This window comes from Pristis pectinata, chromosome 29 (genome assembly GCF_009764475.1).
Source record: "Pristis pectinata isolate sPriPec2 chromosome 29, sPriPec2.1.pri, whole genome shotgun sequence".
Taxonomy (NCBI): Eukaryota; Metazoa; Chordata; class Chondrichthyes; order Rhinopristiformes; family Pristidae; genus Pristis; species Pristis pectinata.
The window spans coordinates 14,124,726-14,145,000 of record NC_067433.1 but is presented as its reverse complement, the minus strand read 5'-3'; the positions used below and the strand labels follow the sequence as shown (position 1 = coordinate 14,145,000).

Here is a 20,275-nt window from a genome sequence, read left to right as displayed (position 1 = left end):
CGTACTTTTGTTGTTTTAAAGGCAATTGAGTTCATCTCAAGCAAGGGATAAAACACTGGCATTTCTCTCCAGCACCATCCCCTTTGCATCTTGTCCTCATTGGCTCTATATGCTGAGTAACAACTGCACATTGTGGAAAATAGCTCTACCAAAGTTCTTAAGAAATGGCTGGGTAGGTATAGCTTCTTCCTGGAACATAACAAAATTGAAGATATGAACAGAGATAGTCCATTTCTAAGGGAAGTTCAAATACAGACTTATTTGGTTAAATGAAAAATGCAGTGTCTTCAATGTCAGAGAAAGTGACAATTATGTTCCATTTTACAAGCTCTACATTTTATTTAAACTTTGATCAGTGCTGATAAACTTTAACATTCCCTCTTTGCAGATGCTGCCTGACTTGCTGGTTGTTTTTAGCATGTTGTTCTTCATCTACCCAATATTGTTGCAGGTTAATTTCTTGCAGTTTGATTGGATATGCATAATAAAAACGGTAAACTTTCAGCATCCCCCACTGCCAATTTGTTACTGGACCCAGAGACAAAATAAGTGAAAGCTACATAAAATGATAATGGTTACACACCTGAAACACTAGCTCAAGCCTTCATCGGCAGGGGCAAGGAACATGAAAGCAGGGCAATTATGACATAGGTTACAAAATATTAGTGAGACCACATCTGCAATTTTGGTCACCACAGTGTGGAAAGGATGTGATTGCACTGGAGAGGGTGCAGAGGAGATTCACCAGGAGACTGCCTGGGATGGAGTGTCTCAAAGATTGGATAGGTTGGGTTTGTTTTCTCTGGAGCAGACGAAGCACACAAAATTAAGGAATAAAGGGGATTCAGGGAAGAACTTTTCCATCCTGAGGGTGGTTGGAATTTAGAATGCACTGTCTGAGAGAGTGGTGGAGGCAGAGACACTCACAACAGTTAGGCATCTAGACAAGCAGTTGAGCCAAAGGTAAATGAGAGAAGTGCAGATAGGTACTGAATGATCAACATGGTCAGGGTGGGCTGAAGGGCCTCTGTGCTGTACAACTCAAATCCCATCGTGACAGTTTGGCTCCCAATTATATGACACAAAGTATTTGACCTGAAACATTAACTGTTCCTTTCCACAGGTGCTGCCTGACCTCCTGAGATTTTCCCACTGTTTTCTGTCTGTTTCAGATTCTGTACTGGATTTGGTTCAACCCATGGTCCACCTAAACAAACCTTGCATCACCTAGCGAAAGCGACATTCAGTGGATTAACCACACTCAGGATAAGCTAGGATCATTAATGGTGATCGTGAAACTGCAGGACTATTTGTCAGTTGAGGGAGAAGGAGACTTTTTAGTTGCAGATTGCAATGGATGCCCACAGAATTATACCAGGGAAGTGTCCAAATACCGGACCAGCTCAAGCGTAGTTTATCCCAGACCTACTGCAGGAGCAGGGTTGCAGAGAGGCACCTCCTGAGACCGAGACAAGGGGTTTCCAGCTAGAACAGTGACAACAGCAGAGCAGGCTGAAGCAGCAATGTTGTAGTAGGCACAGGATACCAAGAGAAAAAGAAGTCTAGTTTTACCACGAATCAAGTATTTTGTCTGTTCTGGGCACTTTAGGATAGTCGTGAAGGTTTCAGAGATTTACCAAAATAATTCCAGAAGATGAGGGAGGGACATTAGTTATGTTCATAGACTGGAGAAGCTAGTTTTATCGCCTTGGAACAAAGGAAGACATCTGGGAGGCATCTAAAATCATGAGGTGTATGGGCAGTTAGAGAGAAGTTGTTCCCATTGGCAGAAGGGTTAAGAACCAGAGAGCAGAGAACAGAGATAATTGATGAACTAGAAGTGGCATAACGGCATTTTTCTTTAAAATGCAGCACATGGTTAGAACCTGGGATGGACTGCCAGGGGACTAATGAAGGCAGATGCAATCACAAGTGAACTGGTGGAGTACGTGAAGGGAATAACACAGCAGGGCTATGGGGAAAGGGCAGAGGAACTGCCCTTAAATTGGAGTATGGGCTGAATGGTCACTTTCCACTCCGTTACCTGTAAAATCTCAACCCAGAATGTGAGAATGTTCAAGTTCTCACCAGATTTCTAGTGGTCGAGGCTGTCCATTCCTGAAGCCGGGTGCGAGGTAACTCACTCACACACCAAACAGATTTTTAGCAGAACTATTTGCCAGCCAGACCAGGAACCAAACCCAATCCTCCAACGCGCTCTGAAACCCAAACTTTCCCCATTCTAATTCAACAAGCAAGCAGTTAACTCCACTGAAACATTTTATTTCACTCCTTTTCATTGAACCCTCTTTATAACAAAGTGAAATGTTGGATACCATATTTACAGAAAATATCTACAAAAGCGCCAGTACAGGAACAAGACATTTGTAAAGGAGTAGGTCACCAAAGCAAAGCCAGTGAACTTCACCCACAGAATCTTCAGTTATCTCCAATGACTGCATGACAAGCACGTCCGTCTGATGGTCAATCATCATCGAAGCTCCTATTTTAGGAAGTCTCTTCATCTTCGATCTTGGGTGCCAAGTAATACTTGATGTGCCCCATGTCTGCAATTTTGTACTCCACCACTGCAAAGCCAAAATTAATCATTAAACACTGGCATGTTCTGCCCGACTTCCTGACCTGAATGTGATGGGACCCATCTCTGCATATCAAGTTCCGCTATCAGTACAATTTTTAGTCCTCGAGCCTGTATTGGCTGTAGTTGGGTCAGGTTGTCCCTTGTGAGCTGGACAGTGCAGGCACTTGAACTCCAGCTCGCTTTCCCTGGGTGAATAGAAGACAGTACGTACACCACCCCAGAATTAACAGGCACCTTCTGTCAGGAATCAATGGGTCCTAAACTCCAGCCACATCCATCACTGGCAATAGATGGTTAGCTCCCTCCAACTGTATAATTAGAAATAACTGGGCACTTAAACCCCAAATGTGCAGAGTCTCATCCCCCAGCAGACCAGGTTGTGCAGGTAAGAACCCAAGAAACAGTAGAAGATAATCGGGCCTTGAGCCAGCTCTTCCATTCAAGCTCATGGCCAATCTCTTACCTTACTATCGCTTCCCTTGCATTAATCACATCCAAAAATCTATCCATCTCTACCCTGAATATACTCAGTGGTTGAACCCCTACAACCCTCTCAGACAGAGAATTCCAAAGATCCACCTCTGAAAACTTCCAAAGAGCCAATAGAGACACAATGAGTCAAACGGCCTCTTCCTGGACTGCAGCATTCTAGTTGTTTCCATTCTAATGAACTGAACCATGAATATTAATAGGCTCGACAAGACCCCACCAACTACCATAGTATTCCATCCAGGTTGAGCCTTGTTACTGAGGCAACCCCAAAGCAAACTGAAGGGATGCAAATCTATTGGTGTGGTCATGAAGGAATCAGATGCTCAGAGTAAACGTCACAAGTCTTACAAAGTGGCAAATGCCTTTCAGTCAAACATGAGAGATCACACAATTGCTCAGTAAATCATCATGGAGGCCACTTGGAATCATTATACAAAGCAAAGGGATGCACAATCAACATACTGAAAGGTATAGAGAAACAGAGGTTACTAACCCTTGAAAGTGATACAGGTACTTATGCTGATCAAGAGGGCACTTTATTGGTTGAGGGACTGGCTAGAATAGGTCATGTGCAAGACACTAATTAGGCCACAGATAGGGTAAAGTGTACACTTCTTGTCACCACACTGCAGTAAGGATGTGATTGTATCAGAAAGGCTGCGAGTGATTTAATAAGGACTTTTCCGGGACTGGAGAACTATCTTTAAGCGAGACCAAATAGGAGACAAAGGGCTTTCCTTTGGCATAAAGCAGGCCAAAGGAACATAAATCAGTGTAAAATTACAAGAGGGCTAAAGAATGAATAGGAAGGTCCTACTCCCTTTACCAGTCACAGTGGCTCAGATTTAACGTAAATGCAAGGATTAGAGGTGAGTCAATAATTCCACCCGAATGATCTGGAATTCACTGAGAGCGAGGTGGAGGCACATTTAAATAGCACCTGGTGGAACACACAGCATGCTGTAACTTACAGGGCTTCAGACTGAGCTGGGAAGTCCCATCACTGAAGCTGCTCTAGTTTTGCTTGTGTGGGCAGGATGGGCTGAATGACCTCTGGACATTCCATCAATTCCTAAACGATTCTCAGTGACTTCACTTAAAAGTGAAGGTTTATCCCAGCAGCACCCCGCACAAGATGCCAGAGGAACACGTACCTAGGGGGATGTCTGCCGACATGCTGAGCGTGACTGTTGGCGAGAGAGGAGTTGCTTTCGTGAAGAAGTTCAGGTACCGCAGGGCAAAGGTCAGCTGCACAGGCTCGTTCATCTCGATGCCCACCTGTGGGGGAAAGGTTTGCAGTGTTAGCCTCGCAGCCTGTCGCGTGGTGCAACAAGCCCTGACAGATCACAGCCGCGACTCAGGCAATAGAGCAAGTGGACAGTTAGAGTGAGGATCCCGCTGCATCTGTAACCGAGGCCAAGTTACTCAAACAAGCAGTCAGGTAGATCAGCAGGAGGACATTCACCTCAGTGCAGTGAGCACACAGGACTGGTCCACCTCCTGCTCGTTGACCAAGTTCTGCCCACAACCCTGAAGTTGCCCCAAATGAAAACCAGACTCATTGTCACAAGTATTTACAGTGCAGCAACTGTGGAATCAGTTGGGCTCAAACAAGGGACAAAACCCCAGGTCGATCTGCGGTCAAGTTTCTGGATGGTTGATCTGGAGGAATTAGTTTTGAGTTTCACGACAGAAGCTGAGCAAGTAAAAAGTTATTGTCAGTACTGGAATGGTGGCAAGGCGAGTGAATTGTGGTTAAATTCCTGACCAGTCTTATTGAGTGAGCTCGGGATTTTCTCTTTGGAGAGAAGGAGGATGAGAAGTGACTTGATAGAGGTGTACAAGATGATAAGAGGCATAGATCAAGTGGACAGTCAGAGACTTTTTCCCAGGGCGAAAAATGGCTCACATGAGGGAACATAATTTTAAGGTGATTGGAGGAAGGTATAAGGGGGATGTCAGGGGAAAGTTTTGTTTTATAAACACAGAGTGGTGGGTGTGTGGAATGCACTACAGGCAGAGGTTGTGGGGGCAGATACATTAGGGACATTTAAGAGACTCTGAGATAGACACATGAATGTTAGAAAAATGGAGGGTTATGTGGGAGGGAAGGGTTAGATAGATATTAGAGCAGGATAAAATGTTGGCACAGCATTGTGGGCCGAAGGGCCTGTACTGTGCTGTAAAGTTTGATGTTCAAGCCTTTCAGGGAACTGAAATCCATGCCCAGTCTGGTCTGTGCGTGAGTTAAAGTTACAGTCAGCAAAGGAATTGGCCCTTAATCTGTCCTCTGAAATTTGTAGCAAGCCACAGTCCCAGGTTAACAAAGGATGAAAAATGATAGCCAGTGCCAAAGACACCCACATCCATGAACAAATACAGGTCCCCCCCAGCTTACGAGCGCCCGACGTGTGTACAGCCTGTACGTATGGATGATCCTTTGAGAGGCTGGCGGGATGGATTTGCCGGCTGCTGGGTGCAGGCATCTCCTGCTGTGCGGGAACTCAGCTTGCGACTGCATTTCCAACTTGTGAACCGCTGCACAAGTTGGAAACTTGAACGGTTCACAAGAATGGAACTCTGTCATAACCCGGGGAGGAGCTGTAAATAAAAGGGATCAATGACCTGAGAACGCTTCCCACCTCTGAGAGGATAGGATGAAAGGGAAATTGCAGTAAATCATTTGGAGCCGCCATTGGACAGGAGCACAAATGACTGCAACTGGATGGACACATTCAGTTGATCCATTTGGGCGATCTGCTCATTTGAGGTAGGCTTCGGTTCAGAGAGCAATCAAAGCCACTCACCGCCTCCTCCTCTTTATCTACGTTGCTGGTCTGTGACAGCTTAACGTTGCCTGTTCCCAGTTCGCCGCTGGCAGAGAACTTCACGCCGTCCTTGGCGCAGGAGATCACAACGGCGTCACCGATCTGGCTCAGGTCTCGGCAGATCCGGGCAAATTCACCAGATGGCATTTTCACCACACAGCTGTACTCCTGCTCCTGCAAGACACCGGGACAAAGCACACAGTCAGACAACCCGAGACCAAAAGCAAAGATCCCTTCACCGATGGATCATCAATCTGACCAATTGTCCAAATCAACACAGTGGACTTACTGGAATTCCAAGCTGCTCAACGTCCAAGTCCATCAGCTTCATCTCATAATCTGACACTTTCTCCTGATCTGCAATAAGACACAGTCAATGGCAAACATTGAACTTACTGTCCAAAGCTCCACACCAATCATAATTCCAACATTTATATGCAATCTTTAGCACTCTGGGCAGCGCACTGTAGGAACGGTGTGAAGAAGAAAGTTAGTAGAATACCATGGCTGTGAACAGATTACAGAATCCATTTGCTTTCCATAAACAGAAGGTTAAGGACACAATAAGAGGTGCTCAAGATGTGGTTTGAACAGAATGAACAGGGAGAAACAGCTTCCATTGGCAAGTCATAGGGCAGGCACGGTAGTGTAGCGGTTAGCGCGACGCTATTACAGCGCCAGCGACCCGGGTTCAATTCCGGCCGCTGTCTGTAAGGAGTTTGTACATTCTCCCCGTGTCTGCGTGGGTTTCCTCCGGGTTCCTCCCACATTCCAAAGACGTACGGGTTAGGAAGTTGTGGGCATGCTATGTTGGCGCTGGAAGCGTGGTGACACTTGCGGGCTGCCCCCAGAATACTCTACGCAAAAGATGTATTTCACCGTGTGTTTCAATGTACAAGTGACTAATAAAGATACCTGATCTTATCATTAACCATGGGTCAGATTAAGTTAATTGGTAAAACACCAGGGAAAAAATGAATTTAGAGGAAAGCAGGGGCAGCATGGGAGTCTGCGGAGTTTGGTGCTCTGTGGAGTTGGCACATTCACCCGGTGATTACCTGTGTTTCCTCCGGTTTCCTCCCACGTCCCAAAGACGTACAGGTTGGTAGGTTAATTGACTGCTGTAAATTGCCTTTGGCGTGTAGGTGGGAGGCGATCAATAGATTACAGGGAAAATTAGTGGGGGAATGGGATTGTGCTGTGAGATAGTATAGACCCGATGGGCTGAAGCAACCTCCTTCTATGTTGCAAGGGAACATCAAGTTGGTTTGATTTGAATGTTTTGCCAAATAGGATGGTGGAAACAAGTTCAACGATAAGTTTCAGGTGAGAACATGCTGACAATCTGAAGAACAAATATTTGCAGTCCTAAGAGGAAAGACAGGACTAACTAGATTGTCTTCAATAAATAGACAGACAATTGGGAAAAGTGCCCTATGATTCAACAACTGTGTGTAAGATCTGACAGAGGATGTTCTCAAATCCAACTGACTGTACAAAATCTGTATTAACCCAATGCAGTTTGGGGCCTGGGAAGGTTTCACATAGCATTAACCCAAAAAGGCAACTCAATGTTGCCTTGGCCTTCATATATAGTTTAGCACTGTCCTGTTAAACATGCTGTCTCAGCCCAAAAGATTCCAATGGAATTCTATACTTGAGAGGTTGGTAGGTGCTCAATCCAAGTCAAGGTTGAGGTTTTTGTACACCAAGGGATATGGGAATCAGGAGCGTGGACTGACCACCACTTTACTGAATATAGGAGATGTCTCAAGAGGCCATATAGCCAACCACTTATTTATTGCACTTGTCAGAAAGGAAGCTAGCTGCAACATGCAAATGCCTGATACCCACTCTGTGATTCGAACACCAGCGCCAGTGTGTCTGCGTTGTCCTCTGCTCTCAGGGTGATGATATCCTCGTTGCCAGCACATTTGAGGATTTTGGACATGCTGTAATGGAACCAGAGTATTAGAACTAGCCAGAGGTCAGTAATCACTCGATAAAATGTCCTTTCGAGTTAATTTTAAACCCATAAAGTCCTTGGTTTTAGCGACACATGGCGGAGGCAGATCATTCCCCTCGACCCTTATTGATGTGTCAAGGCTACCCTGGGGTTACCATCCATTAACCTTAAACATTCAAATCGCTTGCGTCTCCAACCTTAAACATCAGTTTCCCTCTCCAGAGATTCTGTCTGAATGTTATGTCATTAGTTTCAGTTTACCAGCATCCACAGCATCTTGCTTTAGTTTTAGAAATACAGACACTTAGGTTGGGAAAGGAACAAATAATTTATCCAGATCACTACTTGTCTTGCAGGATGCACATACTCCAGTGCCTGATAACCTACTACTGCCCAGACCAAATTACGTAGGGTCCTTGGGTGTGGTACTGGAGTATTCTGCATCTTCTTACAATTTCAGAAACCATTTTGGACCAGAGTCTACAAAGGGTTCTCAGATCACTCTAATTCCAACACCCCCCCCCCCCACCCACTAATTTTCCCCATAACATATTCTCCCATCTTCCCAATGACTCCCATAGATTCTATCACTCAGCTACCCACGAGGGGCAGTTTACAGTGGCCAATTAACCTACATATCTTTGGGCTGTGGGGGGAAAACTGAACACCCGGAGGAAACCCACACAGTCACGGGGAGAACGTGCAAACTCCACATGGACAGTACCGGAGGTCAGGATTGAACCTGGGTCACGAGAACTCTGCTGTTGTAGCTCTGCATGCCACACCACCCACATTGGCTTAAAGCGGCCATAGAATCACAGTAGGAAAATCTTCCAAGTGCGACGGTGGGAGAAATTAGGAACTCTCTTCCGCACACAGTGAAATTAAATCTTAGATTGATAGATGTTTGTCAAACATACAAATTAGCAGGGGTAGGCCCTCAAACCTGCTCTGACATTCAAGATCATGGAACCCCAGAGCTACACTCCAATCTACTGTGGTAACCTTCAACTCCTTTGCTTATCAAACATCCAGCTATCTCTGCAGTAAAGATGTTCAAGCTCAGCTCCCCCACTGCCCTTTCATCAAGAATTGCAAAGATTCATGATTCTCTGCAAAAAAAAATCCATCACCTGACTCAAATAGGGGACTGCTTATTTTTAAACTGCCACTTCTAGCCCTAGATCCTCCCACAAGAGAAAACATCCCCTCCACATCCTCGCTGTCAAAACCCCCCAGGATCTGTTTCAAGGAATAATTGCAGACTGCACCCAACTTATTCGCATCTCCCCTTCAGTCAATGTTATAACATTCGGATGAGATATGCTACATGGAGATGGGTCGGAGATCAATCATAGAACAATACGGCACAATACAGGCCCTTTGGCCCACCATGTTGTGCAACCCTTCAAACCACACCTATGACTATCTAACCCCTTCCTCCCACATATCCCTCTAACTTAAATTCCTCCATATGCCTATCTAACAATCTCATTAAACGTTGGGACAAGATAAATTAAGGAATAGTCTCTGTTCCTGAAAACTGCTGGAAGGAGAGTGAAGCGTGGGTTTAAAAAAAATATCAAATTTAAACTTAGTTACAACAGGATTAAAACTCAGCGAGTGGCTGGACTCCCCCTTCTCAATGAACTGTAGCAAGTCTGGGCAGATTCCCGCCAACCCGCCCTCCCTCCTTTCGCGCGCAAGTGACGTCACAGCCGGGCCGGTGGCGCCTTTTTGTAACAAAAACGGAGGGAAATGGGGTCTTGGGGGCAACGCAGCAAAATGGCCCGGATACCCCGGTCCAAATAAAAACCCCCTCACAAAAGTGAGGGATCTGGCCCATGCAAACAGTTACACACCTAAATACAAGTCGCTGCGTCCATTTTAGCTGCCCGACTATTATACAAGCGGTATAAAAGGAAGGCGTTCACTTGGATCATCATGTTACATTTTTGCAGGTTTAGGTAAGTCCATGATTCCAAAGCAAAAACTTATAAGATGCATTTTTAGGTTAATGTCTTGTTCCGAAAAAGTTTGAAACCCCTCTACCAGTATTTTTTAAGACTCGGACATGTCCAAAACATGTGGATTAAAGCAGCCTCTCCATTATTGCATTTATCAATATTTAGTAGTATTTTATCTTTTCGACTCATGTACTCTGTATTTTCTTTGTGGAATTAATAAAAATATCGTTAAAGGAAAAGGAAATGTCTTGTTCCAAGACTGGGCCCATCTTTCCGGTGTATTTAATAAAACACATTTCGAACACAGAATTGCATATTTTTCTTTTGCAAAAGCACGAACCTGCTGAGATTTACCCCCATGGATAGGTTCCTGTCGCAACGGTATGTATCGAACCCGTCGCTGCGGAGGGTGAGCTGCACCAGGGAGACATGCGAACTATCCATGGATTGCAGACTGATGCCGGTCGAGCTGATGTCCCAACAAGCCTCGGTGATCAGATCCTTTAAAGCCTCCAGCACCTTCTTCAGGATGCTACCCTGTACTAAGCGAGCCTCGAACATCTTTACAAATAATATCAAACACTTGCAGCGCCAATGAAACAACAAGAGGAGGTTTAATGGAAAGATTGCACCAGACACGCAATTTAATCTCTCCCAGTGTCACCAGCAAATGAACGGGCCCGCAGCACGCTCACTTCCTGATATAACCTTATGCAAATCGTTCTTTCCAAATATGGCAACGGCGCGAAATTACGTTTCATTTTAAAAATATGACGTGAACAAGATTTTAAAACCTTTATTAAAGGCAGGTATTTGAATCACATTTTCTCGAAAGTGACTCGATTAATATATGGAGATTAATATCAAACGACGCCAATGCGTTTTACATTGTAAGTATTATTTTCTGACTTGTAGTTTGTTTTTCTGCACAACTGCGACTGCTCAAAGGACTAATAAGAAATATGCTAGATAAGCATATGGAGGAATTTTAAATAGAGCGATATGTGGGAGGAAGGGGTTAGATAGTCTTAGGCGAGGTTTAAAGGTCGGCACAACATTGAGGGCCGAAGGGCCTGTATTGTGCTGTATTGTTCTATGATTCTATGAAATGTACAATTAACAAACATTATCTGATAATGTATGAATTGTCTTCAAAAGTTTGTTAAACCTTTGCAATGAATTGTAGCCCAGATGTTTATCAGTTCAACGAATACAGCAATATTGCATGGATACATATAATACACTGCCAGATACATTAGTGTCCATACTGATTTAAATTTCCACTATCAGCGTTTCTATCATGTTCCCTGTCAGAATGTCGTAATTGCACATTTTAAAGGACGTCTTGTGTTCACATACAGGGCTTCTCGTGATCTCAAAAAGTACCAACGTTAATGAAGAATAGTAGAAGTTCAATAACCTTTGAATATAGAGCGGAGCTAACGACATAATAATGTTTTTAACCGAAGAAATATCAGTCCGATTTCTTTAAGTTTTTGGTTTGCTTTTGTCTATTTTTTTTTGATTTGAGGATTCTCTTTCCATATAATTGAATCTCTTTTCAATCTTTTTTTGTATTATGCTCACTTAGCAAGAGAGCGGGAGATCCAGACTATATAGTTTACTCCTTGTGAGTGTATATATTAACTGTTATTATTGTTATCCCGATCTCTTCGCACCAGATGTATAATCATTAATGTTATGTATATTAATTTGAAATTCAATAAAAAGATTGAAAAAGAAAATAGAAGTTTGCAATGTAGCAACTTTTGGGCAACATGGGGTCCACAAGATAAATGCCAATATTAATGTTAGATGTAATTGGAACCTGGATGGTTTGAATGGTTTAATAGAAACATGAACCCACAGGATGGAAGGGCTGGAGGAACATTGTCCCGACTGCCTTTCACCTCCCATGCCCACTCCTACCCTGGCTCCCCGCCAATGTGAGAACGAATCGGCGCTCTTCTCTGCCTCCTAGCGTTGGAGGACCGGTGACCAGCGCTATGCCTTCTTCAGCGGCCCCCGGCGTTGGGAGGACCGTTGGCCGGTGCTCTCCTGCGGCCCCTGGCGTTGGGAGGACCGTTGGCCGATGCTCTCCTGCGGCCCCTGGCGTTGGGAGGACCGTTGGCCGGTGCTCTCCTGCGGCCCCTGGCGTTGGGAGGACCGTTGGCCGGTGCTCTCCTGCGACCCCTGGCGCTGGGAGGACCGTTGGCCGGTGCTCTCCTGCGGCCCCTGGCGTTGGGAGGACCGTTGGCCGGTGCTCTCCTGCGGCCCCTGGCGTTGGGAGGACCGCTGGCCGGTGCTCTCCTGCGAGCCCTGGCGTTGGGAGGACCGCTGGCCGGTGCTCTCCTGCGGCCCCTGGCGTTGGGAGGACCGCTGGCCGGTGCTCTCCTGCGAGCCCTGGCGTTGGGAGGACCGTTGGCCGGTGCTCCTCAGCGGCCCCTGGCGTTGGGAGGACCGCTGGCCGGTGCTCCTCAGCGGCCCCTGGCGTTGGGAGGACCGCTGGCCGGTGCTCCTCAGCGGCCCCTGGCGTTGGGAGGACCGCTGGCCGGTGCTCCTCAGCGAGCCCTGGCGTTGGGAGGACCGCTGGCCGGTGCTCCTCAGCGGCCCCTGGCGTTGGGAGGACCGCTGGCCGGTGCTCCTCAGCGGCCCCTGGCGTTGGGAGGACCGCTGGCCGGTGCTCCTCAGCGAGCCCTGGCGTTGGGAGGACCGCTGGCCGGTGCTCCTCAGCGGCCCCTGGCGTTGGGAGGACCGCTGGCCGGTGCTCCTCAGCGGCCCCTGGCGTTGGGAGGACCGCTGGCCGGTGCTCCTCAGCGAGCCCTGGCGTTGGGAGGACCGCTGGCCGGTGCTCCTCAGCGGCCCCTGGCGTTGGGAGGACCGCTGGCCGGTGCTCTCCAGTGCTCCCCCACCGGCCGGGAAGACCGGACGCGGAGCGCTGGCTGGAGGTGAGGCGGTTCTGTGGTTGCTGAGGAGCTGCAGGTTCCTGTTACTCCCGGCATTTGGGGGCCTGAAGCTCGCCGACCGGTGACAGCGACCGCAGGCCGCATTCGGGCTGCCCGCGGAATCAGCAGCGGCGTCGGCGGAGCCCCGCGGGGAAGCGGCGGGAGAAGCGGAGCGACATGACGGAGCTGAGGCGCCGGGCCCGCGATGACTCGCAGGATCCGCTGACCGAGCTGGTGAGAGGCGCTGGCGGCGGGGCGACGGACACCCACCCCCTTCAACGGGGGGAGGGATCTACGGTCCCGTGTCTCCCCCCTCCCCCCCCACTCCCGTCTCCCTCCCCCCCCCACTCCCGTGTCTCCCTCCCCCCCCCACTCCCGTGTCTCCCTCCCCCCCCACTCCCGTGTCTCCCCCCCCCCACTCCCGTGTCTCCCCCCCCCACTCCCGTGTCTCCCCCCCCCACTCCCGTGTCTCCCTCCCCCCCCACTCCCGTGTCTCCCCCCCCCCACTCCCGTCTCCCTCCCCCCCCCACTCCCGTGTCTCCCTCCCCCCCCCACTCCCGTGTCTCCCTCCCCCCCCCACTCCCGTGTCTCCCTCCCCCCCCCACTCCCGTGTCTCCCTCCCCCCCCCACTCCCGTGTCTCCCTCCCCCCCCACTCCCGTGTCTCCCTCCCCCCCCCACTCCCGTGTCTTCCCCCCCCCCCCACTCCCGTGTCTCCCCCCCCCCCACTCCCGTGTCTCCCCCTCCCCACTCCGGTGTCCCCCTCCCCCCCCCCCACTCCGGTGTCCCCCCCCCCACTCCGGTGTCCCCCCCCTCACTCCCGTCTCTCTCCCTCTCCCCCCCTAAGTGACCCCCCCCATATCATCCTCCTCATCCAATCCCTCCCTTTTCCTGAAATTCTGTCCCCCAAATTCTTCGCCACCCACATCCAGATCTGCATCACTGATCATCTCCCCTCACCTGCCCATTCCCCATTGTTTGCTCCACACTAGTCTCCAAATCGTTTCATTCCAGGGCATTCACACATTTTCCAGATTCCAGCCCCACGCTGTGCCACCGGTGTGAATCAGAAAGGTTCTCTGTTGAATCCTACTCACTCCACAGACTTGAGTGGACATTCGAGTACAGTGTTGAAGGAGTAAAGCACTGTCTCTTCTGTCATGTCTAATCCACAGTCTGAAGGGAAACTAAATATGTTCTTCTTGGTGTCCTGGGGCCAATATTTAATCCCTCGATCACTCATCACCAGGCAGACGATTTGATGATTACTACATTGATGTTCATGGGACTGTGCTGCGTGCAGATGATTTGATGATTACTACATTGATGTTCATGGGAGTGTGCTGCGTGCAAATTGGTTGCTGTGTTTCCCACATTAGAAATGTTCGAATACTTCATTAATTGGCTGGGAAATATTTGGATGTTGTGAAAGGCATCAGAGAAATTGAGATCTTTTTTTGAAACGGTCCTCTGAGGGCATCTGGGACACCCCCGCCCGCCACCCTCCCTCATTCCTGTGACTGGCCCACAAGATTTTGTAAGATTGGGATGTTGCAATGTGACTGTATCCTGGGAAGTGTCTAGGTAAAGTTTGGGTTTGATTATTGGTGCTTGAGGGAGACACTCAAAGTGATCAACGATGCACATAGAGCTAAGGGAAGCTTTTTGTTTTGACAGCCTTGGCAGATGGCAGCTAAACAGCTGATGAAAATATAAGAACCAGTGAATGTGAAAACATATGAAATCTTGACCAATATTTCAAAATACCAATAAAGGCTGTAAGGACAGAAATTGAGTCCAGCAAAAGAGGAATTTAAGACTAGGTGTGATTAATTTATGGAACAGATTTGTGGGAGGACTGGAGATAAAATTATTCAAGACACATTGAACATCATGACATTACTGTAAGAGCTATAGTTTTTTTTTACTTGGACGTACCTGCTGGGTACAAGGTCAGTTTGTTTTCTGCAAAAAATTTCAGAGGAGGATTTACGTTTCAAGACATTCTTTCGATGACTTTAACTTTTAGTCTTTCACCGTGTATTATGTAGTTTGGGATCTGGATTAGTTATTCCTTCCCAGTCGATCAATCTAAACATGTCATATTGTAGTGGCAATGTATTCTTCTCTCCTGAAATTCAGTTCCATTGAAATTCTGAAGAGCACAGTGATACCATTATATGACTCAGGGACCATGTTCACAATCACCATTAACTAGAAGAGCCACATGACTGCACACTACCCCACCAAACACATGCTAATCATACTAAATCTATAACTACAGAATATATAGCCAAATCCACTAAAATTTTCACTAAATAAGTCTTTTCAGTGCAATTAAAGCTAAATTTAGCTCAGGTATTTATTGCATGTATTTAATTCCTGGGTGTCAGTTTGATGAGCCTTAAGTTCCATCGAGTAGTGTTCTATGCTTGAGACAGCAAATTGCAGGTCTCTTTTGTGTGCTGCAGTGGAAGTCGAATTTGCCTGTTGTTTTTAATCTTTGATTTTATTATTGCTGAATTGGACAACAGAATTGTTGCTTATTAAGCAGACAAATTTACCTCCACTACTTGGTGCAACGAAATTGTGTTCTCACCTTTCTCTAAAAGGCATGAACATTAAATTCTCCCACTTTAAGTAATCCCCACACCCCACAACCATGCTGCTTCTTTTCCCTTTCCTAGCCTATCCCTTTTTTTCTACCCCCTCTTTTTTTCTCTCCTTACCTTTGACCCATCCCCTGGTGAATCTGCTCTCCCCTTCTCCCTCTCATCTGCCTATCTCTTACCTGCATCTACCTATCACCACGCTGTGTCCACCCCGCCTCCCCTCTTTTGTCCACCTATCACTGCTCTGCTTTTCCCTCCTATATATTGGGCTTCCCCTTTTCCTATCTTCAGTCCTGAGCTGAAACGTTGACCGTTTGCTTTTCTCCACGGATGCTGCCTGACCTGCTGAGTTTCTCCAGCATCATCGTGTTTTTCATCTGGATTCCAGCACTTTGTTTCTCTTCACTAAAAGATCTGGTTCAGTCTGCATGCCTTCATTTTTGCTTTTGCCATGTTTCATGCCCTCAGCAGGGTGTTTAACATTTGAAAAAAGGAATACACGTGATGGTTCAAAGAATTCTAATTAATTTTTAACTGATGTTAGCAGTGTATAATGGGAAACAATTATTAAAGTCTAGTTTAATAAAACTTCATATTCTAATACAGAACTGAAGGTCTTGAAGAGCCTCAAGCTGCATGTCAAAGAGCAAATTGTGGTTTGAGACTGAGTATCACTGGTCTAGCCCATTTTGTGCTATTCATTGTGGATGGACCCATTTCTCTAAGAGAGACCTAATGCTACCCCATGCTGAGCGTTGCAATTCTAAGATTTCTCTAAATTACTGACAATGGTGCAGCTTGCCATGAAAGTCCATCTGTTACTCCCTGGTGGTGTCTGTCCATGTCTAGGTTGAGATAGTTCATCCCAAGGTATAGCGGTTGTTTAAGGTTTTCCTAATGCATGCACCACATCTTTTCCTTTCTTTGAGTTATTTCAAACTTGTTGACATGACACAAAGTAGCTAGAGTTCTATCCTTGATGACCTAAGTGGTTTGAGAACAGAGGGGATGGTGACCATAGTTTCCAGAATCTTTCAGAGCAGCAAATTAAAGAGAAATTTGGAAGCGTATCTGAGAAATGGCAGGCCAGAAGCAGGGAAAGAAATTGCGTATGTCCCTCCAATTATTTCAGTGTAATTTAAAAGAATGAGTTACTTCTGAAGTGAAAACAGTTATTTACTGAAATGGATGTCAATATACACAGAGTAATTTCTTACAAATGTTCATGACAATAATGAGTAAGCGCTTAATCAATTTTTAGCAACGATGCCAGGCATATAAGGCCAACTCCCTACCCTTCCCTGAATCATACTAACCTGATCATTGGAATAGGTTGATGTTGGCTTAATATCTCACAGGAAGGGGAGGATCATCCAAAACATTGCACTCTTGTGGCATTTTGGCAAGGTGTGTCCCTATTCATTTCCCATTATGCTGAATTATTGCTAGATGATGGACAAGGATTAGCTGGTATTGCTGCAAGTGTGCATCAATGTAGAAGGTGGAGGGCCAAATTAGCCTTGGTTTGGGTGCATTCAGTAGAGAAACTAGTAGTGGACAAACAAGATCGGCCTTTTGCAGAATCAGAACCCAATTGTGGAGCAAGGTGATGGGGGTGGAGTGGTGGTGAGGGGGTGGGGGGTGCAGTGGTGGTGAGGGAGGGGTGGTGGAAGAGAAGGAAATAATTGAAAAACAGAGATGGGATAAAACCAGAAAGTGAACATAAATATTGGTATTGGTTTAACATTGTCACTTGTACTGAGGTACAGTGAAGAACTTGTCTTGCATATCGTTCGTACAGATCAATTCATTACACAGTACATTGAGGTAGTACAGGGTAAAAACAACAACAGAATACAGAGTAAAGAGTCACAGCTACAGAGTGCAGTGTAGGTAGACAATAAGGTGCAAGGTCATAAAGTAGATTGAGAGGTCAAGAGTCCATCTCATTGTATAAGGGAACTGTTCAATAATCTTATAACAGTGGGATAGAAGCTGTCCTTGACCCTGGTGGTATGTGCCCTCAGGTGCCTGTATCTTCTGCTTGATGGGAGAGGGAAGAAGAGAGAATGACCCGGGTGTGTGGGGTCTTTGATTATGCTGGCTGCTTCACCAAGGCAGTGAGAGGTATAGACAGAGGCCATGGAGGGGAGGCTGGTTTCTGTGATGTGCTGGGCTGTGTCCACAACTCTCTGCAGTTTCTTGTTGTCCTGGGCAGAGCAGTTACCATACCAAGCCGTGATGTATCCAGATAGGATGCTTCCTATGGTGCATTGATAAAAGTTGGTGAGTGTCAAAGGGGACATGCCAAATTTCTTTAGCCTTCTGAGGAAGTAGGTGAGCTTTTTTGGCCATAGCGTATACGTGGTTGGACCAGGACAGGCTATTGGTGATGTTCGCTCCTAGGAACTTGAAGCTCTCAATCCTCTCGACCTCAGCACCATTGAGGTAGACAGGTGCATGTACACCGCCCCCTTTCCTGAAGTCAATGACCAGCTCTTTGTTTTGCTGACATTGAGGGAAAGGTTGTTGTCATGACACCATGTCACTAAGCTCTCCACCGCCTTCCAGAAATCTGACTTATCGTTATTTGAGGTAGGGCCCACTACGTTGGTATCATCTGCAAACTTGTAGATGGAGTTAGAGCACAATCTGGCAACGCAGTCATGAGTATATAGGAAGTAGAGTAGAGGGCTGAGGACTCGGCCTTGTGGGGCACCAGTGTTGAGAATAATTGTGCTGGAGGTGTTGCTGCCTATCCTCACTGATTGCGGTCTGTTGGTCAGAAAGTAAAGGATCCAGTTGCAGAGGGAGATGTTAAGTCCCAGGTCTTGGAGTTTGGTGATGAGTTTGCTTGGAATTATAGTATTGAAGGTGGAGCTGTAGTCAATAAACCATAGTTTAACATAGGTGTCTTTACTGTCCAGATGCTCTACAGATGAGTGTAGGACCAGGGAGATGGCATCCACCGCAGTCCTGTTTTGGTGGCAGGCAAATTGCAGTGGGTCAAGGTTTTCTGGGAGGCTGGAGTTAATGCGTGCCATGACCAGCCTCTCGAGGCACTTCATGTTGGTGGATGTCAGAGCCAGTGGTCAGCAGTCATTAAGGCATGTTACCTTGTTTTTCTTAGGTGCCGGGATGATAGTGGTCTTCTTAAAACAGGTGGGAGCCTCAGATTGAAGCAGGGAGAGGTTAAATATTGTATGATTGATGTAAATAATGGAGGTTTAACCTGCCCGTTGCATAAGAGAGCTACAGTTTACAGTGAAGAGATTTACTCATTTAAATTTCATAATTGTATTTTGCAATTGGGCTTCAAAGGAGATTTTGAATTCAAATATCCTCTCAGACACCCATTTCATAGTCATTTCTATTCTCATTTCAAATGGTGACCAATGTACTGACATTTTACGGGATTTGCTGAAAAAAACAAATTAGACCTTTCATTGATAATGCCAGATAATATAGTTTTTTGTGTGCACACAGAAATGCTGTGCTCTTTCTTTGGGACCGGAGTGTTAATTCACTTCTGATATCATGGAGAACTAAGTTTCTTTCAACTGCAGTTAGTCATCACCAGTCCTTGCTGGGTTTTGAAGGATTGTGCTAGTTTATCTCACGCTCTGCAGTCTACTAGCCAGCTTATAATTCAAATAGCTAAGCTATGATGTTATGCTATAACTGCTATGATGTTGAATTTATTTTTGATTCTCTCATATGGAACTTTTCAAAATGCTTTGGGCTGGTGATTTATCTGACAAATGGTCTTTGAGGCACTGTGAGGCCAGAGACATTATGATAACAGCAGAGGTTTCCTTATGAAAACACATTGTTTGCAATACACTAGAGACAGGCACACAATCACACTCAACGAGGCATTCATCCTGAGAGTCCAGCTGAAACAGAGGCTCAACCTGTTCTGTTGGCTGATTGTGGACTTAAAACTTGGCATCTGATCACTCTCCAGTTTCCTCTGCTGGTGGCCCTGTAAAATTGGGTGAAGATGGGAAGAGGCCTTGGCCATGAGGTTACCCATCACGACCAAAGGCCTGGTTCAGTTTGACACTCCACATACGCATACAAATACTATATGGATAGGAAGAGAGGGTGTTGTGCAACACGTGGTGGTGCCTTTGAAGAAAAGGCAGAGCTTTGGGCTTTAGTTCTTAACCTTCAGGCACTGCATCGTACCTACTTCCATCCCCACTGCTGCAGCCCTAGTAGCCTGTATTAATCGCGTGCCAAGGGAATAACGACAGCACTGATCTAACGTGACCTGCTGACATCCAGCGATGTAGGCAATGGCTCTCGGATCTGACTTTGCTGCCTCCATTCTGCTGGGCAGTAGGACCCCAGAGAGAGACATGATTGCATTTACTTTTTCAAAACAAGGAAAACTGCCAGCTCTTCTGCAGATTTAGTTCAACAATTAATATATATTTATTTAGTTTGATTTTTTTGAAGTGTGCTAAGCTACCTTTTGTCAGCATATAAGTGAGAGGTATTACAAGATACTGATTTCAATTCCATTACTGTTGGATATCAAATATATAAAAAAAATTTAATGGCTACATGGGAAGTAAATTGTGCGGATAACATATTGAGAGTTGAAAATATGACTCACTGCAGCAAATAGATTAAGAAACAGTGGCATGTGAGGAATGAGCTCAATCTCTTTATCATGTAATCAACACAACATCACCAGCCAAAGCAGTTCCCAGGCTAAAACAAGACAAAGAATTGCATGAGGCAATGAGAAATGTAAAATATTTGATCAAGAGAGCAGGCAGGATAAGCAAACTTTCAAACAGAAATAGAAAGTCAAATGTAGATGCCAAGTGGTGGTTGGAAACACGTGAAGCAGT

The 20,275-nt window shown here is 46.3% G+C and overlaps 2 protein-coding genes across 2 annotated transcripts in view; one reads left to right on the top strand and one right to left on the bottom strand.

Annotated features, from left to right (window-relative positions):
- Nucleotides 1-2,267: 2,267 nt before the first annotated feature.
- pcna (proliferating cell nuclear antigen) lies at nt 2,268-10,532 on the bottom strand. The gene is made up of 6 exons (XM_052041155.1): nt 10,196-10,532; nt 7,777-7,874; nt 6,212-6,279; nt 5,902-6,096; nt 4,249-4,372; nt 2,268-2,588 (listed from the first exon to the last, which is right to left on the bottom strand). The coding sequence occupies exons 1-6, from the start codon at nt 10,414-10,416 to the stop codon at nt 2,509-2,511; spliced, it is 786 nt and encodes a 261-aa protein (XP_051897115.1). The 5' UTR covers nt 10,417-10,532; the 3' UTR covers nt 2,268-2,508.
- A 2,147-nt stretch (nt 10,533-12,679) lies between these two features.
- Nucleotides 12,680-20,275, top strand: part of LOC127584242 (phosphatidate cytidylyltransferase 2-like) — a 40,616-nt gene continuing 33,020 nt past the window's right edge. The window contains 1 exon segment of the mRNA XM_052040878.1: nt 12,680-13,034. Within this exon segment, the coding sequence (XP_051896838.1) occupies nt 12,978-13,034 (57 nt within the window). The 5' untranslated portion in view covers nt 12,680-12,977.

Excerpts from the sequence above, each read along its gene's own strand:
- pcna (XM_052041155.1), bottom strand. The coding sequence starts at position 10,416 with ATGTTCGAGGCTCGCTTAGTACAGGGTAGCATCCTGAAGAAGGTGCTG. Across the intron at positions 7,875-10,195 it reads ATGGGGGTAAATCTCAGCAG|CATGTCCAAAATCCTCAAAT; the intron begins GTTCGTGCTTTT and ends GTTCCATTACAG. Across the intron at positions 6,097-6,211 it reads TTGAGCAGCTTGGAATTCCA|GAGCAGGAGTACAGCTGTGT; the intron begins GTAAGTCCACTG and ends GGTGTCTTGCAG.